This window comes from Archocentrus centrarchus, chromosome 6, assembly GCF_007364275.1.
Source record: "Archocentrus centrarchus isolate MPI-CPG fArcCen1 chromosome 6, fArcCen1, whole genome shotgun sequence".
Lineage (NCBI taxonomy): Eukaryota > Metazoa > Chordata > Actinopteri > Cichliformes > Cichlidae > Archocentrus > Archocentrus centrarchus.
In genome coordinates, this window is record NC_044351.1 from 30,918,954 (window position 1) to 30,943,949 (window position 24,996).

Consider the following 24,996-nt stretch of genomic DNA (forward strand, 5'->3'; position numbering starts at 1 on the left):
CTAGTACAGTGTGCAATGTGCACGGAATAATTAAATTCTTCAACTTCACCTCAAATCAATAGCTAGAGGGTTAAAACCTGGGCACAGTTGAGCGTTCCAGCAGAACAATGATCCCAAACTCATGTCAAAACTGGTTTTGAAAATAGATAAAGCAGGCCAACAAACTTCTGGAATGGCCTTCCCAAAGTCCCGACCTCAACCCAATTGGAGAATTTGTGGACTCTGCTTAAAAGCCAGGTCACAAACCAATTTAAACTCTACAAATTCTGCCAAGTATATCCAAATATCCAGCCACATTTGTGCCAGCAGCTTGTTGATGGCTACCAAGAATGTCTGGTTGAGGTGGAACTCAAAGGGACATTTAATCAAATATTAGTAAAAGTGCATGTATGAGCCTGCCAGGGGTCTCAAACTCCTAGCCAATGGGCCACTTACGGCACATGAATTTATGTCAAAAATCTTATAGGATTTGCCCCTTTGTTACTTTTTTTTTTTTTTGTTGACATTTCACTTTTCTGCTCTAATTTCAAGGGCAAGTGAAATCTAAAAATAACGTCAAGGGCCAAATTTTATTTTTGACACCAATTCTGCCAAAAGTGCCTACAATGGGCATGTGAGCATCAGAACTGGACCAGAGAGCAACGGAACAAGTTAGTGTGCTCTGATGGATCACGTTTTTATTTTTTAAAAACATAACGTGGACAGTCAAGTGCACGTCTGTTGCTTACCTGGAGAACACCTGGCACCAGGATGCATTATGGGCACAAGGCAAGCTGGCAGTGGCAATGTGATGCTTTGGGATATGCTCTGCTGGAAAATCTTGGGTCCTGCCATCTGTGTGAATGTTAATTTGACAGATACCACTTATCTAAACACTCTTACAGACTAATTACACCATTTCATTGAAATGGTATTCCCTGATGGCACTATCCTCTTTCAGCAGGATAATGCACCCGGCCACAAAGCGAAAGTGGTTCAGGAATGGCTTCAGGATCATGACTTGACCTCAAATTTCCCCAGATCTCAATCCAAACTGAGCATCTGTGGGACGTGCTGGACAAACGAGCCTGGTCCAAGGAGGCCCCACCCCACAACTATCATGTCTCAATGTGTCCAGGCTGTTTTGGCAGCAAAAAGGGGACCAGCAGTATTTAGCTTGTTCGGTGTATATTACTGCTAATACAAGTCCCAGTTTAGAAACACTTTGTCTATTACCCTGATCTTAGTCATGCAGTTCTGAAAGAAGACAGATGAAATTGCAGTTTGAATGCTTTATTTACTGTATGTATGCATACTGCAGTTAAGTAGCAAGAACTAAAGGCAAACTAGAAAGGACTACAAAATACAACACATGGACCAATACATTTACAAAACATTCAAAATGTTACAAAATGAGCTGTATTGGTCCTTCTATTGTTGTTCTTCAATTTGGATCTTTATACAAATTCATCACTGCATAATTTTACAAGTGCCAGGGAGAGACTTCCAGAGCCAGTTTCAAATGGACAAACCATCAGCAAACGTTCTCCACCAACACACCAGGAGTGGACCCCCACCCCACCTGGGAGTCTTGACGACATCTTTCTGTCCCACTTGGAGATAAAAAGTAATCAAATCAAAGTAGCAGGGAGTTTTTTTCCCCCCTTTCAATTATCTACCATTCAGCCTCTGAAAAGCAAAAAAAAAAAAAAAAAAAAAAGATTTGTGTGGGAGGGAAGCAAACCAAAGACTTTGGTAGTGAGTGAAAATATATTTAGATGTCTTTACATGTCAGGATGCTTATTTGACATGTGCATTGCTTTCCACTTGTCTACTCCCCGGTTCTCCCCTTACTCAATATTTACATCAAAGCATATATAAAAAAAAAAAAAAAAAAAAAAAGTATATTGAACAGCATGTCCCAATCCACTCTTGCCATCTCAATTCAACCCCACAGGGATAAAAAAAAAAAAAAAAAAAAAAGAATAAGAAGGGGGGGGGGGAGAGAGAGAGAGAATTAACTAGATCCTTGAGCAGTAGTCCTTTCATCCACATTCCAAACGACTGTGGTTGCCAGTTTATCCAGTGAAAACAGTAAAGAGGGAGGTGTGTATGTGTGGGATGGTGAGGGGGGGTGGGTCAAGGCCACAGCATCTCTCCCACGGGTGACGAGCTGTCTGGTACACTGGCTAGCTGGCACCGGTGCCCTCCATTACCTGCTGGGCCTGCTTCTGTCCCATACAGCACTGGGCTACAGACTGAAACAGCCTGAGGAGAGACATCAGCATATGTTTAGGTGCCAGCTCTGCAGCTGCTCTTACACGTATCAAACAGAAGAACCTACTTTTCAATCTCAGGGGCACAGTGCACAAAGTCGTGGCTCCAGAACTTGAAGGCAGGATTCTTGATCAGCTCAATGAAGGTGATAAGGAGACCCCATGGATGAGGCCTGTTCACTATCAGCCTCTCCAACAGAACCCTAAAAAACAAGGAGGAAGTTTTAACCAACCAAGATTAGAGAACACTTATTTAAAACTGTCCAGACCTCAGATCAGACTGTCTCACCTGGTGATCTGCTCCTGGATGGCCTCAGTGTTGGCCTCAGCAAATAGATAGAGCATGGTGCAGCTGAAGTAGTGAGTGTGACTGTTAGGGTAGCGCAGCTGATTGGCGATGGCGTTCAAGAACAAGTAACGCCCTGGAGAGACATGAGATCAGTAACACAATGAGTGCACATTCATTCTGGACTGATGCTCAACATCTAACATCAAGTTCTGGTCTACAAAGCTGGAACATAAGGCTTCCAAAGGCTCTTCTGATTTGGTTCAACAGAGTTTTAGAAAGTACAAAATGTTAAATGTGCCTGGTTTCTAGAAGTCAGGAGCAAATGTCAGTCTAAAGCAAACTGACTGAAATTCTGCAGAAATGGCAACTCAATCTATACAACAGAGAGCAGGTTTTATTTTAATGCTACTTCCCTACCTTCAGTGTCCAGGTCCACAGCCAGGTTCTGGAAGATGTCCATATGAGCAGAGTGGGTGATGGTGCTCATAGAAGGGGTGCTGCCCTTATTGTGGATGTGAGCAATTGCCTGTGTCCCCACATACAACACTAGAGCATTGATCAGCTGGATGTTGTAACGGTTTCCTGGTTCATTAGACACCTGGGAGACAAAAAGGAAATCACAAATCTGTCATGCCTTTGTGCACCTCTTACTACCAACTTCAAGTAAACAGACACCAATACTACCTGCAGGTTACTACGGAGCTCAGACAGGAAAGTAACAGGTGAGCGTGTCTTCAGATACGAGTCCAGATCCTTTTTGAACTGGGAAGGCATGACGCCTGTGAAGTTGGTGAGGATACGGGGAGCAATGTTGATCTCGCTCAGCATGTCCACCTGCAGCAGGAGTCAATCAAGGACAGACTTATTACATCTGGCAGTCTTCAAATTAACTCAGCTCATAATTCACGCCAAACTGCTGATCTAACCCACAGCTTGGAGCTGCCGTTACTCCATGTGTAAATCAACACTGTTCTCAGTGTGTTTGCCTCTACCTTCAGATTGGGTGTGAAAGGGTCAGGAAGCCTCATGTTGCGTGGAAAGGCACTGAGGATGAGGTTGCGGAGTTGGATGCAGTTGGGTGGGATAACATCACAGAAGCCATAATGGTAATCGCACAGAAACTCTGGGAAGTCATGAAGCAGGACCAGAAGAACTCGCAGTGTGCCCTGAATGATGAATCAGAACAAACCGGGAAGGACATCAGAGTTTTGTACTCAAAAATGTTAAGCAAGGAACATGAAATTTTAAATGGAAACGTTAACATTTAAGTGTCAGGATACTATTAAAAAAAATTACACTGTCACTAACTTACAATGCTCCACTAACAAAATGCAAACTGAAAGATCACCTTGTAGAGGATTTGCATAGGTTTGTTGAGCTCTACATTCCTCAAGAATGGGGCCAGGTACTTGAAAAGATCAATCAACAGCTGTGCGTACATTGGCCAACCCTAGAAGACAACATCAGTGTATTACACAAACATTCAAAAACTATAAAAACAAAAGCACAAACAGCTGAAACATCCATGAAATATGTTCATTTCAACCGTTTATCAAATGCGTCGTCTTGAATACCTTCTGCTGTGGGGTGTGTGCTAGCATCCTGGCAATGAAGATGCGATGGGAGATGAGTTCAAGCCAGGCATACACAAACCCAGGTGCTTTGGTGGGTCTCAGGATGTGGAAGGTATTACTGCAGATAAAAGCAATAAGTAAATTCTCATCAAAGACCATACGGACTAGCAGAACGTTCTCCATTCTCCAAACTACAGTTTCTTGGCAGGACGAGAAAAAGTGAATTCCTACCAGAAGGCAGTGAGTGTCTGGAAGTTAATGGTTTCTAGGACATGTTCAGGAGCATTGAGCTCCAATAGCAGCATGATGAAAATGCGGTGATATGGCAGCTGCTGGAATTCAGTCTGACGGACATCATGGTCCTGGATCAACACTCCCACTACAATTCCGAGCACCTGTGGAAGGAAAACGATGGCACAGTGAGAACCAACTAACACAGGTCCCAACTTTTTCCAGTGAATGAAAATGTTCAGCCTACAGATGGAGTTACTAGCAGTATCAGGAGATGAGGATTATTTTATCCTTTCACAAAGACCTATAGAGATTTCAATTATGAAATGAGAACTACAATCCAGTCTGCCATTACCACTGAAAGCTTTTACTTAAATGAGAGACTACAGCAAAAATGGCTTCTTCAGCTCATTTTAAGCAGATATCTATTCTAAAAAAAAATATGCTGGTTTGATTATAACAGGGAATAAATACTCAGAGGGAGGAAAAAATGATCTAAACATAATGCTAAAATATGGAGACATTAAGAAAAAAAAATGCTACTGCTACTGATCTAAATCCAAGTTACTAAGTTGGAAGAGCAAATTTAGTTTCAGCAGTTAAAAACTGGATGACCTGTGGATACGAGAACATAATAATGGGTCCCCCTACCCATTATTTTCTTATAATAAAGACTGGTGAAATTGGGCTATATAAATAATCTATCGGATTCATATTCTATGGTCTGTTGCTGCACCTTGTTGAGGAGGTTGATTTTTGTCACTGTGTTGGTGGCCTCTCCAGAGTGTTTGACCAGCAGTGCTATGAGCCTAACAAAGGCGTCCAAGTTGTGGTAGCATTTGGCTCTGATGATGGCTGCACTGGCTGCTGGGTTATGCTGTTGTTCAGCCTGTGCCCGATAGCTTATCTCTACACACATTTCTGTGCACAGCCGGAAGAACCGCGTAATCAGGTCATCTGTCTTTAGAATTCCCTGCTGGTGCATCTAGGAAGGGGAAAAAAAAAAAAAGTAAGGATTAGACATGAGTAACAGGAGTATTTTGATTTTTTAGTAGTTTTCAATAACTAATAAATGTTGATAAAAACCTGGCCAACAAAGGCAGAAAAAGCTTTGGTGCTATCCCTGCCAGCAGCAGCTGAGTGATACAGGTTAACCCATTCCCTCAGGAGGTACTCTGCCTTCTCCCTCAAGCCTGGAGGATCATCATATTCTGAAGCCTGTGAAATCCCAGAGTGCATCATGAAGTTGGGTCCACCATGGGCTCTGTCGATCATGGCTTCATAGTTGGAGCGAACCACATCCATCAACTGGGGAAGTCTAGAAATGATGAGACAGAAAAATCAGTAAGGTCTCAGCACACTAGACCGTGACCCATAACTACTCATGCCATCAATGCAAGACTCAAGCTAGGGTGTATCATGACTAGCTCCTAAACAGCATGAACGCCACAAACAAACGGGTTTGACGTTCACTGATCAAAACAGCCAAATACAGTAAAACAAATGCTGTCAAAGGGAGGAGAGGAAAACTATATTGTTTACCAACATTTTTAAACACTCACTAGCATCATTCAACTGGCAAACTGAGCTGTAAAGCGGGCCTAAAAAGGTTGATCGTCTGCTTTAGAAAGTTGCATTTAATATAAATATTTCCAGTCTCAGAAAGGTGGTAGCTATGATTGCACAACCACTAATGAGTTAAAATTGCTGAAGTTCTTTACCCCTCAGGTGCATTAGCTCTGGAGTGTGCACAGGTCCTCATTAAAGTCTCAATTGTATGGAAGAGGTCGGCTTCTGTGACGTGGCTCACACTGCGTTCATCTACCAACAGTAGTTTCACCAACTGCATGGCAAATGCAACTGCCATGTAGTGCAATCCATTTTCCATTGACTGGAAGGAAAAAAAATATATATATATTTATAGCTCAACTGATTAACCAATGGCAAGTGAAACTGACAATCAGAAAAAGTAGCTTTATGTCACGAGGATTTTTATTTTACTAATTTACAAGACAGACGTGATGAAGAATCAGTGACAGTGAACAGATAGACTGCTACACACAGAAGTAACAAAAGCAAAATGTAAGAATAAATCTGTTAATGACAAAGTCAAAGTGTGTACCTGTGCCAGGTGCAGGTCATACTGCTGCATATTTACAAGATGGTTCCTGATCAAAAGCTCCACTGCCTCCACATTGTATTTGTATTCGTCACGGCATTCAATCAGACACCTGTAAAAAAACAAACAGCAAGCAAGTTAGACACTCTCTCTCTCTCTCCATGGACAGTGATACCATATCTCAAACATCAACAGCTTTTATGATGGGTGCAGGATATCCCATTCAGCATATGAGGGGCATAATGTGCTCTGATTCACCTGGTGATCTGCTTATTGCACCATTGTGGCCCATAGGCACGTCCATCCTGCAGGGCTTTAAGTACCAACAGATGGCACTCCCTGTAACGCAGCAGCAAGTCTGCATCAGCACCACTTGTAGCATCCAGAAGACCTTCCACAGCCTGGAAGATAGAGAGAGCAGCTCAGCAAAAACAGATTACTTTAAAACTTTGCCTGTCTAACATCAATTTCTGAAGACTCAAGTCCTGAAAACTACATCACTGTAGTAGTGGATCACCATAAACAGGTCCCATGTATGCACAAATAAACAGAGCAGATATAGTCCAGATTTTGTAGCAGTCATCTACAAACTATCTAAAAATTAGCAGTCACATTTAGCTGTCCTACCTTCTGCAGCAAGCCAAGTGCTGCAATACCATCCCTCGAGTTTCTAGCCAAAGCCACAGTTTCCAGCAGGCTACGCAGGGCCTGAGTAAGAGGATTTATGGCAAGGGCCGGAGAGATGGCATGAAGATGCTGCTCCAAGTCTGCTATGCACTTATCGTAGATCTGAGCCACATCATCTGTGGCCCATGCCTGTTGCTAAGATAGACACATGGAACAAGTCTCAGGATTAAATGCTGAAACACAAATTATATGACATTAACACAAATAGTATTTAGTTAAATGTTGCTGTTTGAGTGGTTGATCGACCGAATATTAATATCAAAGACCAGAATAATAAATAGCCATAAGCTCTCTTTGGGGTCAAAAAAAGACTAGCACTTAACAAAAAATAATCTTTCAAACATATTTAGCTATGTAACACTATGATACCATCCAATTTTCTCTCTAAGTGTTTTTACTTTTTAACTCTTCCCTTTGGTGTGAGTGAGCGGGATGGGTCTCTGAAAATACATTTACCTTCATGGGCTGAGCCAAGAAGCCAGTGGGTTGTGAGAGGTCATTACTTGGTAAGAAACCTGGAACATTTCTAGCAAACTCCTCATACACGGCTAGTTGCTTAGGGTCTACCCCTCCCACCTGCAACACAGGCACACAGTAACTCAGACATTGTAGCCACAGACTATTAACAGAAAATTGCTCTGAATTCTTATTAACATGGAGAGATGCAGCAACTGAGGTAAGAAGACCTCATGATTTGTTTTAAGATTAAAACAAAGTTACAATGACCTCACCTTGAGTCTGATCTGCTCTGGCATACGTTCAGCCTGGTAAGTCAAAACAACCGGATCACAATAGCGACGTCCCTCTTGGCGTGCATGCTTCCTCAGCTCAAACTCCTGGAAGAGTAAAGAATGAATATCAAGAAATTTGACACTGAAATATTTTTATAAGTATTCAGGTAAAAAGCACCCTACATATAAAATAGGGGTATAGCAGTATAATTACTGTATTAAAACAAGACGCATCACCGATCAGGATATGCTCTGCGATTAATGAAAATATAAAATGTAAAAGTCAGGATAATACTACCAACCCACTTAATAATAAACCCTTCAGCAGACACCTAAACAGATCTTCTGCAAAACTATTTTGCCTGGATAGATGGATATATGAATATTCTGTAGCACATCTGAAGGGTAAAGAACATGTATATCAAATGTCACGGCTCAGCTCCTTGTGGTTTTGAGCAAACAAACAAAAAACACCTTCTATAGCTACATTTACTCAGCACTATGACTTTGGCCTCACACCAATGATCAGTTTTGCTGCACTCTGGAATTGTCATCCATTTTTACATATTTGACAAAGGAGCAACTCTAGCCACAGTTTCCATTTGAAGCACACTTGTATTTATGGCTTTTGAGCTAGTCTTCTTAAAAGTCCTACCGTGGCTAGTCTCTTATCCATTTCAGGGCCAGCCTTCTCCACTGCTGTTTTTTGAATGAAGCAGCAAGCCAGTTCACAGTTGTCTTGAGCAATCCTGGCTGCAGCCTCTTCCATCATTTCCCTCTGTTGGGGTGTTGGTGCCTGAAAGGGAAAAACAGTTTGTTGTTTTATACATGCTAGAAAGAAACAAAACAAAGGATGGGTGCAGAGAAAGTAGTGTACCAGAACAGCTTTTTTTCCCCCTTTTCTAAGTATTCTGTTAAAATACACACCTTCATAGAGGGATTTGGCTTACCCTCAGAGCTGCAGCAAAGCTGTTCTTAAGGTTGGTGGCAATGCTCATGAGTAGGGGCTCACGGCAGGTGATCATGGCCATGCCAGCAGTCAGATTTCGCATCATATGGTGCGCAGCCACACGCATGCGGGACTCTTCAGAATCCAGAGCAAAGTCCTTCCTAATGATCTGTTCACAGGTCGTCATTGCGATTTTGATAGAGCGATCAACCACAGGGTGCACCAGCTCCTGGACAGCACGCTCCACTGATTGCCGCACACATTGCTTCAGCTGAGGATGAGCCTGCAGTAGAGGGATCTGAAAGGAACAAAAACAGCCCCAGAATGAGTGTAATGCCAAGAACCAAACACATAGCTTAAAAAAGCTGTTATTTTTGGTGTAAGGAAGTCCCTGAGGCCATCTAGTGTTTGTGCCTTCATGTATGCATACCTGAAGTGTACAGAATCATGTGCCAGTCTACAATTCTTCCCAGACACGAAAATCATGAAATGGCCTTTATACTTACGTTGATATTTATATTGATGTGGGGAGCCAGGCCTGCCAATGCATACACATTGATGTCATGGTAACTAAACTGTGGGGTGGGAGGCCCAGTAGTTGTACAAGTGGTGGTGGTTGCAGGTGGGGCGGAGGAAGGAGCTGCAAATGGAACAAAGTCTCCTGTTGGTCACAAAATGCTAATTTGATTAAAAATCACAAGAAAAGGCAGATTATCCAGACAACATAAAAAGCACACAAACAAGTGATACAAAGCTTTTTAAGGCTCATACTTAAAGTGTTCTCAAAGGACAATGATAGTCAATAAAATAGGTGAATTATTTTTTTTATAACCACTACATTTGAGATTGACATGTTAAAAAGATTATTCTAGATCAGGTCTACAACCTGAGGTTTGAGTCTTCCCTTAATTGCAAAGTAAGAGTGAGTCATAACCTAAGTAAAAAGCACACATCTCAATGAATAATTGAAATGTTTAAACCAGAAAAAAAAAATATGGAGCAACCACCTGTAGTAGAAACTGGCAGCATCTCCTCTGGAGGCTTTGCCTCTTTCTTTGGTGCAGACAGCTGCTCCTCGAGGTTCTTTAGCTTCTCCTTGTCCTTCAGCAGGTTTCCTGGCTTCAGCTCATTGATGTCCAAAGATAAGTTCTTACACAGAACTTCAATCTCAAACTTTAAATTCAACTGCAGCAAACAAAAGAATGAGAACAATGAACTGCTGATACTTTTATTTACAATCATAAAATTCTCACTTTATTCAGTTAAATTGTAACTGTATTCATGACATTAAGCAATAATGATGATTTAGATAAACTCAGATGCAGTTTTTAGTGCTAACAGACATCTCAATACGTATCATGCATTTAATGACTTATTAAATTCAACTCCGTTCACTGCATCTTTGTCAAATCAAAAAAAGTTTAAGAGATGGTAGCCCCATTTTCTTTTTTTTTTAATGTAATACAGCTCGACTGGACTTTAACACTATGGTACAAAATCAACCATTGTCTAAGTTGCAACAAGCAAGGCTAATACCTTGAGGTCATGTTCCTGGTGCAGCTCAGCAAGAACATTCATGATGGCCATGGTCCAAGGATTCTGGGGTCTGAAAACCTAAAGCACCAATCATAAACAGTGACACTGAATATTTTGGACATTTTCACATCGTATTTACAGAAAAATCTCATTGAGTCTGAAATACACTGGACATACTGATTATTTTCTACTCAGTAACAGAATGTAATGTTAGCATGGAGACATCTCTCCATTTACAGCAGTGTTGCTCACCATGCTACGCACGCTGGATTCCAAAACCTTGGCCACAAAGGGAACCACATAAAGCAGCTCCTGCTGGCCTTTCACATAAGCTTCCAGCAGCAAAGACTTGACTTCTAGATCCTAGAAGAGAGAAAATTTCTCTTTTTTAGCAAACTCTCAATTAAAAAAAACAAACAAAAAAAAACAAAAACAAACGAAACACATTGCTTTAAAAAAGAACCAATAAACTTTTCTTACTGTATAAAGGATAGGCTTGTTTTTGGCCAGTGTAATCATGCCTAACCAGTGGCCGAGGTTCTTCAGCAGGGAGCGATCAGAGAAGTTGGCAGCTGCCTTGTCTGAGGTCAAAAGCACCTGAAAGACAAAGAAGAAAAATTAATCATGGAACTTTACAAATGAGGACAGTTAAGCAGGAACAAAAACAAATTTATTCAGCATGGCAATGTGATGTCTTTAGACATGCAGTATTTCAGAAAGGGAAATGCATGAAAACCCCATCTTACAACAGCAATATTTTGTCCAATAGATAAAAATGACCACAGATGCACTTCACACTAGGCAAGTTTTTAGCAGTTTAACAAAAAACACTCAAGGATATCAAAACTTAGAGCAGGTGCCAAACAATGAAAGGAACAAAGTCTTTAAGCACTTAAGTTGCCATCATCTCCCAAAAAAGTGTTACCTTGATATTCCTGTACGTTTCATTGAGAACCATCTTGACAAACTCAGGGTTTTTGAGAGTGTCCAAAAAGTTTGAGTAGAGGCTGTGAAAGTTGGGCTCAATGCTGACACGTTTCATCACCAGGTACTGAGACACCCAGGGCATAAACTCCTCTTTCACTGTCTCTTTCAACTCCTCAACCTGATAAAAGAAGAAATCAGCATCTTTGATTATTAAGGTTCTTTAAAGGTTAACTTGGTTCTTTTAATTCAGTAACATTTTGTTTGTTTCCTTTTACCTTCTGAGTCATGTTGGACTGAGAAAGGTTGTTGAAGATAAAAGCAATCTTCTCCTGGACATTCTCTGGAGGCTCTACAATCCTTTCTGTTTGGTCAGTAGCCACCAGCAGAGTGTCAATGTTGGTAGTGTTTATGGAGGGCTGCAGGTAGGAACAGAGAATTACACACTGATCTTTCAATATGTATAGAAATTTGAGCACTGATTAGGCACGCCATAAGGTGCCCAGTCACCAGCAAAGCCAAACTCACGGGCACGTCCTTCTTGAAGTTGCTGGGTGTTGGTCTTGCGATGGTGGATGTCTTGGTAGCTGTGGTTGTAGTCGTCGTGGTGGTGACAAGAGTGCTGGGCTGGCCTGGCTGTGGGGGTTTGAGGCCAGTAGATTGCTGTGACTGGGCCTGGGCTTGGACCTGTGCCAGTGCCAGGCTGCCGGGTGTGGTGATGGAGCCCTGCATCTTCACCGGAGGGTCCCGTGACTGTTGGCCATACTCAATATACTGCACACACAGGATATTTGAAGGTGCAGAGCGAGAGATTTAATTTATCTGAATGCAAGGTGCCCCCTCTTTAGTCAGAGATGGGGGACAAAGTGAGACTTCATGAATGGTGATCAAAAATAAATTAAGGAAACCTGATTACCTCTTGTAAATGGTGGGGGAATTGCAAGAAGTGAGCAATGGAAGCCAGATGTTGACAATACTGAGGGTAGTCCTTTAGTCTAGAAATACAAAAAGATGTCAGTTTAAGATAATGACTCATTATCTACACTTACTTTGCAGAAGAAAAAGGCAATACCTGTTTTTGAACCTATCTAGGGCAGCAATTCCAAAGTAATACATTTTCGATCCATATGGTTTTCTTAAGGCTTCAAGAACATATCGCAGGGCCAAGCCCAGGGCCATATAGGTGACCAGACCCTTCTCGATTATCCCACCAAAAAGGCAGGCAGTGATGTGCAGCTCCTTGTCTGGGTACTGGGGGAAGAATCTGTATTCTTCAAACAGGTTTCGAAGCATGCAGTTGAACACCTCTCGCTCACGCTTGATGGTTGAATCCTTGAACCTTTGCAGCATTTCCAATACCTGCATGGGTGTAATGACATTACATAAGAATTATATGAACAAATGAGCGAAGGAGTCCAATTTATCAACATCAGAAATAAAATGTAGGCATACATTTGTAAACCAGTAGAAAAACGTAATCATGTCGCTACTTACTTCGTCCACAGACATAGTAGGGTGAGGTGGGTGGTTGTAAATGCGCTGAAAGTAACTGTTTGCTTCATCATCTATTTCCTTACTAAAGTGCTGGTTTGCCTCGGGCCACACCTGAGAAAGGTCAGCTGGGAACAAAACCACAATTTTCTTTTAATTTACTTTTGCAATACAAGACTGTTGAGTAAGCCAAATATTTAATACAATGGTTAAAATCATTGTATTACAATGTGATACATAAGGCATTAAAAAAAAGAAGAACTCCATTTCAGAGATCTCTAAAAATTTAACATGGCTCAGTGTAGACAGTCTTAAGTCATGTTGGACCTCTTTTTCAATTCATAAAAAGTAGAAAAACTTTAAAGTGGGGCTGTCAGCAAAAGCAGACAAGGAATGGAAGACTGATCTGTATTTCCTCCAATATTAAAGTTTAACACTATACGATAAACAATGATAATTAAATAGTGGCAAGATTCAAATTTCATGATAAGGAAATTGTATTGGTGGGGCTCACAACAGTGTATTTAACAGTAAATTTCTTTAGTGAGTGATTGTCAAAAATAGAGGAAATACAGTGCTGAGCAGCGCAGGGCGGGGCTCTCAGTCACACCACTACCACCACCACTTACAGGCCTTCATCTTACTCTGCTGAAAGGTTGGTGGGTTCAGGCCTGGTGTGCTCATCTTCCTGGTGCCAAAAGGATCAGTGCTTACTGCTGTCATCCCTAGACCAGAGCTGATGCCAGAGCTGATGCCTGAGCCCAGTGGACCTGGAAGTAACAGTCATTTCAATTCATTACCACTTTACTTTTTGAACAACTATGTTATGTACAAGGACCCATTTCAGTTTAACAAGTAGATGACTGAACACAGCTAACCCTTACAACAATCTTCTCTTGGCACACAATATTTATATAACCGTTTAGTATAATAAGCCCTTCTGGTCTATTTTTCAGTAAGTGATGCCAAAGAAAGACAAATAATAATCAACATGCTTTTCAAACTGTTAAAATGTTTGTATTGAGGGAAAAATAATCAAATAGCACAGTACCAGAGGCTATACCAGGGAGCTGTGAGGTGAGGCTGGCAATGCCCCCAAATGGTGTGCTGGGATTAGGATTGGAGAGGGGTGGGAAGGCTTTTGCTGGGGACTGGGGATTACTGAAAGCTGAGCTCAGCGAGGATGGGAAACCCTGCATGCTTTGAGTGTGGGAGGTAGCTGTGCCCCCCAGGTTCAAGGAGCCCATGCCACTCAGAGGGTCCATCTAAAGAAAGGGAGATAAGAAGTGTGAAGAAGTGAATTGAGCAAGGATGGGACACAACATAGCTAGTAAAACAAGATGTCTTACAATAAGAGTAAAAAATATGGCAAAACTATTACAGTAACCCATTTATTTTAAATTAAATTGTACACTTTATACAAGTGTAAAGAATGAAATTATTGAAAAGTTATTTCAAAGGCATAATGTGGCTTCCACAGTAAGATACCTGTACAGGTGAGATGGCATCCAGGCTGCTGGTGCTTGGGGCACGTCCTTTTGGCATTACACCTGGTGGTGGCTGCCGGGCTTTATTCATTACATTGCTGCAATTAGCAACCATAGTCAGGATAGTCTCTGACAATTCCTGGGACACACTCCTGAGGGTTAAAAAAATAAATAAATAAATAAAGTGGGGAAAAGTGAAAAAACAGGTTGCAATGTACATAAACAATGTTGGGCTCCACTCTAAGGTTACTCAAAAGACCAAGAGCCATTTAAAAGTATCATACAAATTAACAACAGACAAACTGTACATCAAACTAGATAGTCTCTCACCCAGCACATGACTGCAAGCAGGCTAGCATGGTGGCTAAAGTCTCTGGAGGCAGCTGGGCACTTTTGGGCTGGTCCTTGTCAGGAGCCAGACCCCCCATAATGGATGGGCAGCGCCTCTTCAAGAATGTCACACAGGCCTGGATAAAAGGTTCCTGTCACAAGGACAAGAAATAATTATTGTAAAAACTAAATTTTCTTAGTGAAATATGCTTAATATTAAACTGGCATAAATTGTAAAACCATCTTAAGTGGCACATATCAATCAACAGACATCAATTTAAGACCTACCCCATGCTCTCTGATTTTGTCAGTCAGCCATTTATCAAGTTTGAGGTATTCACGGCGAGAGGCAAGTGCAGCAAGGTCAATAACAAAGGCAAATGGAGTACCATTCAGCAGCATTGATAGAGACTGGAGGGGGTTCGGGGGGTGGGGTGGAGGAGAAAAAAACAAAAACAACATTCAGATTGTGTGTATTTAATTATTTGTCTAGATTTATTACATGAAACAGATTCAATAGTCCTCTTCAAGAATTAATTAGATACACTGAATGTTTATTTACCAAGAATCAAAATATACAGAGACCAGGGCTTTTAGTGTTCATTATTGCAGCCAATAAAGTGTTCTTAAAATGTACATATTTTTTGAAGATTTAAAAAAAAAAAAAAAAAAAAATTCACAGAGGATTCACATGATATACAGTGTGTACTTATCCTCTATCTTGAGTTTTCTAATGAAATGCTACTCAAAGTACAAAGTGGTCATTAATGGTCATTGAGTATCGAGTGTTCTAGCAAACCTTTAAGTCTTGGGCCACATCCAGGATGCGAGACAGCTTTGCCTGGTCATACTGCTCCCCTCTCATGTACCACTCAGCCATTGAATGCATAATTAGCTGACGTATGGAAGGAGACTGTCCCTGCAAGAGGAACACACAAAACAGGTTTTGTATGTAAACAAGCCAAAACACTAAACTAATAGAAAAGAGCAAGAGCACAAACACTGCCAGAGAGAAGAGAGTGTGAGTGTGTGAGTGTGTGTGTGTGTGTGTGTGTGAGAGTGTGTGTGTGTGTGAGTGTGTCAAAAACTGAAAAGAAACTAGAGGCCATCTTGCAATGGTATCACACCAGCTGACAATCAATGTGTTACCCATGAGTTGTCATTACTATGTAGACAAAAACATCTCACTAACTGACATTTAATGAATGAGAAACAAACACCAACCTGTCCATGCCAGGCATAGTGCAGGATAATGGCAGAGTTGGGGTGATTTCCCAGAAAGATGGGCATCAGGGTGGAGATGAGCTCATGGCGCAGCGTGTGCCAAGAGGTGGTGATCTGCAGTAATGCCAGCACCAACATGTCTGGGCAGTGTTTGATTGGGAAGCTAAACAGCTGCTTCACCTGCTCATACTGGCCCACCTCAGACAGTCTAAGCAGACTCTCCACCAGATCCAGACTTTTCCTGTGATGTATTAGAAACAGATTAGAGCTTAGACAGTGAGTTACGATGTCATGGGAAACTCTTTATTTTAAGTGATGGTGTTGATTCACTTTTTTTTTTTGTTTTTTGTTTAATACAATACATGGAGAGGTCCAACTTTGCCTCCACTTTAAGAGGCTACACTATCCTTTAAGTATAGCCTCTTAAAGCAATGACTGTGCTACGTCAAGCATTAACCTCACTGAGTAGTTGACTGACATTCAAGTACCAAATCTTTACTGCTTTAAAGTAAACTTTAGACCCATGCTTAAATTAAGCCCAATAAGAAACAAGCAACTGGTATACTGTTCTGCAAAGCTTAGCCGATATTAAATTTTCATACCATGTGGCAATCTCTCTGTTGTCATCCTCTGGTGGGGCCTTGAGGATGTCAATGGCCACATTGTGACAAGGGTAGTCAGCAAAGCAAAACACTTCTGGGTTCATGAGGGAGTGCTGAATGAATGACAACTGGAACAAACAAAGAAAAGGCACATTTAACTGCACTGTGTGTTCGAGACAAATCAATTCCAATTTGACTGTTATTCTGATTTCTGTCAAATTTTCCACACCAATCACATCTGAAATTATATCCTCTAGCTGAAGCAGCTCAGTTACCTGTCCCTCGGCATGTTTCCAAGGCCGATAGATGAGATCAACAGGGAAACTTTCAATGCCCAGTCCCCTCTGGATGCCATACACCACTATCTGTAGGCCTTTGCTGTCCCGGATTATAAAGCCTGGGTGGTCCAGTTCATATGTCACCTCTTTGAAGTTGAGATTGGGATTCTGAGATATAGACAAAAAACAGTTGTCAGTATTTTGGGATCATAATCTTTTTTTTTTTTTTTTTTTTAAAAACCAAAAGATTCCAACATCAGTGTTATCATAGCACAGATTTCTAATTTACAACGCTAGTACAGATAAACCACGCATTCTTCAATTATCCCTAAAGTGGAGCAGATATAAGCAAATTTGAAGTTGCACAACAATTCATTCTTATGGATTCATTCTGCCATTAAAAACATTCAAAAGATTTTTTTGTAAAGTTTTGGGTCATGGTGTCAGGAAAAGTCGAGATTTAAAATTAACCGACAGTTCACTTACTACTTCTTTGACGATGTCGATGAGGACCTCAACGTTCCACGTATGTGCCTGCGAACCATCGTTCTTATCCTTGCCATCACTCCAGATACCACTTCCTGGAGCAGAGATGGACTGTAGGAGAGCAAGACAAAGCCATCAATTCTCAGATAAGCTTAGGTTTGACTCTTCATGTTTGCCCTTAGTTTATGGAAAGTCTGTGTGAACTGTGCTTTATTTTCTCCATATGATGCAAACCAAACTAAAGTGGTTATGCTGCCCTTAGTGCGCCCCCCCCAATCAAACAAGTATCTCACCTGTAGTGGGATGCCCTCAGTTAGACCAGAGTGAGTACGAGCCATCATGCCCAGGACTCTGGCTACCTGGCTGGCCGTCACCTCTCTCACCCCATACTGGACGATTATGTTTCTGCACTCGTCCAGACTGGAGACAGAAATGGAACAAAGAGGTCAATGCTGGATATAATCTGTCAGGTTGAACACTCACGTATGATTTCAAAAATCAGGAATAGGATATGACAAAATTCAACTCATTTTGATGTTTGTGATAAGGCATGTTCAAATTTAAAAACTAGCCAGTTTCTGTGGTAAATTATGCTGACTACATATCAAATAACTTTGGTGTCTACTCTGAATCACAAAAGACGGTCTTTCAAATGATTTAGTGACATTAGTCAAACAGTTGTAGTCACAGGGGAATTAAAACTAAGGATTTTTTTGGTTCACACAATTTAAAAACACACACTTACCTAGCACAGAAACCATAGCCAACTTCTTGAATGAATTCTGCAAGAGAACTCTCCATTATGGTCTTAGCTAACTCCCCCGAGTCAGGTAGGATCCTGTCCATGAGAATGTCCCGTTTTTCAGGGTACAGCAGTGGTGCGAGCACCACAGGGCAGCGCTCCTGGGGGAAATCTGACACCAACACAAAAAATGTGGCAGAGCAACATTAGAAAACAAAACAAGAAGTTGGACTATGTTGACTCGGTCTGAAAAATATATGCATGTTTAACTATAAACATTTCTGATTCATAATTAGCCCCAGACTGATCCTCCATACCTCGGCAAAGTGTTTTGAGGAAGGCGTCAATCTGCTCTTGCCCTACCCCACTGGCTCCCTTCTGTCCAAACAGTAGATGGGAGAGCAGTAGGTGCAGCACCTCTATGGCAATGTCTTGGAAGCCACCTTCTTGGTTTCCTCCAAGATCTGCGTCAACGTATGACCGCAGGAGGTCTGGAAGCTTCTGCTTGATGAACTGCGCAGCTGAGAAGCAATTAAAAATTTGTTATGATGCACTTTCCCATGTTTGCCTGCACTGAAGTAAAATTGTGGTGTTCCCTGCACTCACTAGGTGCTGCCATTGTTCAAATTGCTGTTTTAAGTAAATTTGTAAGGCATGTGAGAGGACAGTGCATCATCCCTTCCAAGAACTGCTACAATTAAAGTACAATGTGACATCAATGTTTTCTCAAGTCTCTGAGAATCATGGCTCAGATCGTGTTTTCATCTGGATTTCATCCGGATTAAATGTGTCAGGCTCTGCTGGCACAAGCAGCAGAGTTGTGTAAGCTGGCACAACTTACCAAAGCCACGAAGGTCTGCGTTGCTGGAGCTGAGCAAAGCAAGGCCAAATATAACCTAAAAGAAAGGTTGTGGTGGGGAACCATTTAGCACAGATCCTAATGCTTTTTCCATTTCAAGTCAAAAGTTACCCTAATCTTCACAGTAAATTCATATGAAATGCCACATCTATTGTGCTCCATTTACATTGTACTCTACTTAAAGCCTAGAGCAGAGCTGACTTACCTCTTGGACTTTGCTAAGCTTAAGAACTTTGCTCAGTTGAGTGAATAAGTGGGCAGATGGCTTCAAACTCTGAAAGACAATTTAAGTGAAACATCTGAATGAAGATGAAAAGATGAAACTTTAAAAAAATCATAAACAACTATAATATGCCTCTACAAATGTGAGTGTCTGAGTTTATCAGGCTATAAAGACCTTAGACACATGTGAAACAGTGGTTTAAGAGATCAACATGCTGTCTTACTTGTACACTGAACTTTTAGCAGCTTTTCCTTACCTTCTGGTAGTGCAGAGGATTGTCAATGGCGTAGCACAGAGTAGAGATAAAGTTTGGTTTTGAGATCAGCGACACACACTCCTGGATCAGAAACTGTGTCTTTGACAAAGTTGAAAAGAAAAAAGTATCAAGAAGGAAACAGCAAAGAGAAAAGAAGGAAGTGAAGAACAAGATAAGTAAATAAGTCAATATAAAAAAAAAAATCAGTATTAAGTCTCCCATTCTTAACTTGATTATGAAAATTATATTAAAATGGCTTATGAAATACAGGTTTCCCCACTTACAGGGGTGGAAAGTCAAACACAGGCATGCAATGAAGAGACAAACTGGTGAACTGTCAAAAGAAAAGACCCCACACACTCTAAAAACTGTTTCTGAACTACTCCTGATTCAAAAGGCAGTGTAAACTTTGTCAGATACAATGTTAAAGACACCAAGTGCATTTAAGGGGGTCAAGTTCATTTTCAGATAGAAAGTGTCATAAAGAAGGAATCAACTTTCCTGCACCTTTGCACAACACCACCATTACTAACTTCCAAAGTATGCCCAATTTATCAGATTGTGTGTGACACCTGATACTATATGACAGTGAAGGGGTTAATAACAGATGATAAAATAAGATACATAAATCAAATTTATTACAACGATCTCAAATTTAAATCTGGGGCTCCAAGAAGAACAGGTGTAGCAGCAGTATTCTCACTCTACTTGTGAAAGGAGATGTGAAACTCAGAGTTCAAAATGGTTCTTTATACAAAGTGAAACCATTTTACATTCAAGTTTCTATATTACAGCCCTAACGCGTTTACATTTTTGGTAGCAATCTCCTTTCAAAATAGAGCTGAAATTCCAGCAGGAGACATTTGACATCTTGCTTTTCAAAATTTCTGCTGAAGACTTACAAGTTAATGTTTTAAATAAAACCAGCAATAAGTTTAAGGAAGGGTTCTGGCCATTTTCAAAGTGCTGCCTGGTCATTCACTACTACAAGCTTGCATGAGTTAGAAGGTTGTTGGAAATGCAAGGCTGGGAGTCTACATGTCTGAAAAGTCAAATTCCTAAATGCTTAAACATGAAATTAACTCGTGTTTGAAACAGAAATTGCAGCTTGCAGCTGTGTTTTTGCATCACTACAAGCAAAAATTGCAAAGAGAGCCTGAGGAGCATGCAATTTGTATCAGCCAAAGGGGTCCAATCCCAATCTCGACCCCCTAAGGCCTAATCACTAAACCCTTACAGATTTAACTGTGCACGCAGCTGGAGTGCTTCAGTGAGACTTTTTGTGCTCAAAATACTATTTAAAAAAAAGAAAAGAAAGGAATGGGACACTTTACTTCGAGACAACACTCCCCACTAAAAAAACAAAAACAAAAAAAACTGCTGTTTATCCTTGTGTTAACAAATTTAAGGAAAGCCATGAACCTAGGCAAATCCTATGTAAACATTTAAATGAACTGCCAGATGCTGCTACTTCCCAGCCAATGTCTTACTTACATATGCCATGCTTTGCATGCATACTACAGATGCTCAATTATGGCCAAAAATTTAATTATTTTGGTCAGTACTAAGACCACAATTCTTTCACATGTTTACTTACAGGTTTTGGGAAAAACTGGATTCGTTTTACTTTAAATGAAAGCTGTTTTTTAAATTAAGTGGATTTCCTTGAGCTTTAATTACAATTTAAGTAAAAAATAAGACTGAACGGAGCCAAACCTATTACGGGGGGGAGGGGGTGAAAAGGCCCATGTAGAAAAAAACAAAACACTGAAAATAACCCTTTTATCCCCGTCACTTGAATAACTTTTAAAAGTCAAAATTACATTTGAATTTAAGATTCAATTAACTGCACAGCCATAACACCTACATTTGCAAGGGAGGGGGAGAACCACATTTCTACATCTACAATTTTGCTATCAACTTGGATGATTCACTAAGGAAAGCCTGGAGACTAACAGACAGGGCACACAATGCCACTAAAATCTCTGCATCACAGCCCTTATACACCGAACCATTTGGCAGGATGAGTCCTTAAAACCTCAGAGGGTTACTGTAAGGTTTTATGGACTCAAACTCTTGCTAAACAAAGTGTGTGCAGACTGTCACTGTCAACCACCTTGGATGATGTCAGTGAAAACATGTGAAAGTGTAACAGAAAACAACTTTAAGCCAATGTACAAAAAAAAATGCTCCAGCAGGCTAATTCACACTCGACACTGCACCTCCTCGGACCCTCATCAACATCCCTGCCAAGTACAAAGAGGTTTAGACAAGCAGTTGTTGGGCAAAGTGAAGAACATGCACAGAGAGCCACAACTTTATAGTGAGATGCATTCTCCATGTACTGGCTGTGCATACATCCCTCATAAAAGTGGTAAACTTGTAAAATCCCACTTTTTTTTGTCCCACCCAACATTATATAAAATCTTTAGATGCAGCCTTATATGACACCACATAAAGACTTAAGTAAAAAGTCCAAAATCCAAATGTTTTAAATTTAAAGTTACCTGGTGAAAGTCCTTGCCACTGCTTTTACCATCGCCACTGAAATCCACATGGGAGAAGAGACAGCGTAGTAGATGCCTGTCTGCCTCAGGACCGTGACGATTTACAATCTGGAAGCGCACATGGAAAACACCAGAACGTGAGAACATGAGACATTTTAAGCCATATCCACTGACTATATCCACATTAAACCATATAAATTTTAAGACAATTTTCTTGACCATCAATGTGCCCACAAGTGAAATGTCAGAACATTACTTCTTTGCCTCTTCTTTCACTTAGACAAAAAAAAAAAAAAAAAAAAAAAAAAAAATGGTGCTTCCCGGCTGACCCAAACAAGTGAACTGACTAAAGAAAACCTGACACACAGACCGTGATCATCACTGGGCGGGCAGGCTAAACTAATTTTTCTGAAAATCCATTTACCCTGTATGCACCGAAACACCAATCTTCATTGTCAGATTTATACACTTAAAGCAGCTCTATAGAAGGAAATAAAATGCCAGTTTTTAGGTTGCATTAAATGGTTTAAAAATTGTGAAATATATTTTCAAAAGTTGGGGGGGGGACTTTGCTCAAATTTCTTTGAACACATTTCACCTCTTATCCAAGAGGTTTTTTCAGAACTATCATGACCTGGATGACTGAGAATCTACAAAGACATTGTGAAATATGCATTTACAAATTTAGGAACATAGAATATTAAAATATTTAAGTATTCTAAGATATCTATTAGCAAATATAAATTAAAAAAAAATAAAGATTTTATAGTTGCTACCACTTACATGTTGTATTTCTTGCTGGCTGGCTCGGTAGTTTTTCTTTGTTAAATTGTCCACCAGATAGCTGATTTGAGACAAAGCCAGCGAGAGCGAGTCAAGATTCATTGCTGGTTGGGGCGGAAGCAGGCGGCCGAGCACGGCGCAAAATCACCATTATTCCCCTTTAGTCACTTCAGTGATAAGTTACTTCTGCTCCCCCCCCCCAAAAGGTGTAAAAAAATTTTGATTTCCAAGTTAGTGATGGATGGGTGGCTCCCAGTGCTAAGTAGGTAGAGTCTTTCAGTTTAAAATCAAGTTCAGCATCTGAAATGACAGGAAAAACATAACACACAAAAGTAAATATCACTTTGCAATGTAAAACAAGAGAGATTCACTGTTAAGATGCACTAAACTTGGGTGTGCAGCTTACAGGTCACTAGTATCTACTATCAACACAGACTGTGGCAGGCTATGAGGCCTACTTGAATGACAGACCCAACAGTGCAGTGAAAAGCTGCATGGCTGCTAATAAATTCAGAAACCACACTCAACGCGTGTTACTGCCACATAGTTTGGCAAAACACACTCATTGAGCTATTGCAGAGTTACTGATTACTAGGCCTCAACAGCATCATAATGTTTGGCACATAGATTCACAGCGAGTTCAGTCGCTTAACGAAATACTGTTTTCCTTTTTTTTTTTTTTTTAAAGTACGTGGTGTTAAGAGGAGCCCACTCTAAGTTACTAATTACAAAAATAAAGTGCTGAAATCACCCACGGAAACAAAGAACAGGCTAATACAACTTCACAAATTTTGGACAGTTACCACGCGCAAGAAAGATGTTTTAATGAGAGTTAACAGATTCATCATTTACCCAAACGTCTTAGTATGCGAATAAAGACAAAGGTTTTAATCAACTTTACAATTAAGGGACTGCACTCGTGTAGCAAGTGGTGGAACATGCCAAATACTCTAGCTAACATCACCATGACGCTGATAAACACTTGCTACGGAGCAGTTAGCCACTATGTTTACCGAATGATTTAGCTTTGCATTAGCATAAACCATAACATTTACTATGGTTTACTAAGCCAAATGTTTTGACCTTTACTACAAATCCAAATTTAATTTGGATCACTATAACTTGACTATGGTCAATACCACCTTTAACCCATAAGTAGCTCCGGGTACGGGAGTACAGGCTAATGCTATTTTATTAGCATGCGAAGCTAACAGCAACGTGAGCTCGTTTCGGGCTGGTTGTTGTTAAACAGTAAAACCGATTAAAATTGCACCCTTTTTACATGTTCAGTTAAGAGTCGCATGTGTATACAACTACCAAGGTTTGTAACACCACATTTGGAAGGGCGTCTGAATGCCTTGAGTATTGCGAATGGGTTTTGCGCGATCATGTCAGCTAACGTTAGCATTAACCTTGTTAACGTTAGCCTCGCTCCCTCTTCGGGCTCCGACTAGTTTTTGGAATTGCTAACAGTTTACTTAAAAATGCTTCCTTGGGACAAAACGTAAACCTTGAGTATTAACTTGACAAAAGCCCTTTATACAGAGCTACCTGCACTGCCCGAAAAACTATTCTAAATTATGGAGTTTTTACTTTCTGGCTTTGACCAATATGACAGCTGTTTCTCAGCAAGTAGACCACCCCCGCTCTGGTAGCTAACGGCAATCCTCCGTATTAATATCGCTGCTTTTGTGTTAATATATTAAACCTAAACCTATCGACGGTTATTTCTTCAATACGTCACAAGCCTCACCGTGCTCTTAATAAAGTAATTCAGATCCTCATCGCTTTTTGTCCGTCAGAACAAACTTGACGAAATGGAAGGGTTGCTGTGCCTCCAGTTCAGTTTGATTTTCAAAATAAAATGGCGACTGTCACCGCCGCGGCGCGCTCACGGTTCGAGAGAGACGGGTGCGTGAACTTATTTGCGCGACACACACACCGGGTGCCCGGCGCTACACACCTGATCCGCTCAGATCGCCATATAGCCTGTCAGTTATTATATTTTATTCATTTCAAATGGTAAAATAAACGAATAAATTATGTAGGCTAAACAATGAAGTGATGAGTTTTTTTAAAGAAAAATATATAAATAGGGCTTCCTGTACAGATTTTTTTTTTTGTCTGTAAGCCAGAAATGAGTAAATTTTAAAGGGATCGTGCGCGAATTATACACGTGACGATGAGCGGGCTGGTGTTCTGCAGCCTATACTTTCTGTTTCTTTTGCCATGATGAAAATGATGTCACTAGGGTTGTAAATTCAGGATGTGGAGTTTGATATAGTAACAGAGATGGCAGACATTTTGAGTTGCCTTGCATTCTAAAAAATAATGAATGCAACCACAAAGAAAAAAAAAAGCCCACTGTGTCCTATAGCTTATAGCCTACAAGGCTGATCAGAAGCCTGCGAGACTGGTCTCACTATAGGCAGG

The 24,996-nt window shown here is 40.7% G+C and overlaps 1 protein-coding gene across 4 annotated transcripts; it reads right to left on the reverse strand.

The window, feature by feature from the left end:
- Positions 1-1,946: 1,946 nt before the first annotated feature.
- On the reverse strand, positions 1,947-24,453 carry cnot1 (CCR4-NOT transcription complex, subunit 1). Of its 4 annotated transcripts, none has more exons than XM_030732006.1 (49): positions 24,317-24,453; positions 22,564-22,863; positions 21,781-21,888; positions 19,274-19,372; positions 19,000-19,068; positions 18,777-18,831; positions 18,253-18,456; positions 17,939-18,107; positions 17,487-17,613; positions 17,194-17,304; positions 16,705-16,875; positions 16,430-16,557; positions 15,828-16,068; positions 15,403-15,522; positions 14,892-15,014; positions 14,604-14,755; positions 14,275-14,425; positions 13,838-14,051; positions 13,431-13,556; positions 12,790-12,914; positions 12,368-12,654; positions 12,212-12,290; positions 11,824-12,069; positions 11,574-11,714; positions 11,297-11,476; positions 10,852-10,968; positions 10,624-10,734; positions 10,372-10,449; positions 9,843-10,020; positions 9,342-9,475; positions 8,837-9,133; positions 8,542-8,682; positions 7,887-7,991; positions 7,612-7,731; positions 7,096-7,290; positions 6,727-6,869; positions 6,472-6,580; positions 6,071-6,240; positions 5,436-5,667; positions 5,086-5,334; positions 4,350-4,513; positions 4,119-4,236; positions 3,893-3,994; positions 3,537-3,710; positions 3,229-3,378; positions 2,962-3,142; positions 2,545-2,677; positions 2,324-2,458; positions 1,947-2,247 (listed from the first exon to the last, which is right to left on the reverse strand). In XM_030732006.1, exons 2-49 carry the CDS (start codon positions 22,663-22,665, stop codon positions 2,169-2,171), a joined length of 7,143 nt encoding a protein of 2,380 aa, XP_030587866.1. In that variant the 5' UTR covers positions 22,666-22,863; positions 24,317-24,453; the 3' UTR covers positions 1,947-2,168. The 4 variants fall into 4 exon arrangements, with proteins under 4 accessions (XP_030587866.1, XP_030587864.1, XP_030587865.1 ...); XM_030732004.1 differs by having other exon boundaries at positions 9,342-9,496; XM_030732005.1 differs by having other exon boundaries at positions 11,824-12,078.
- Positions 24,454-24,996: the final 543 nt, after the last annotated feature.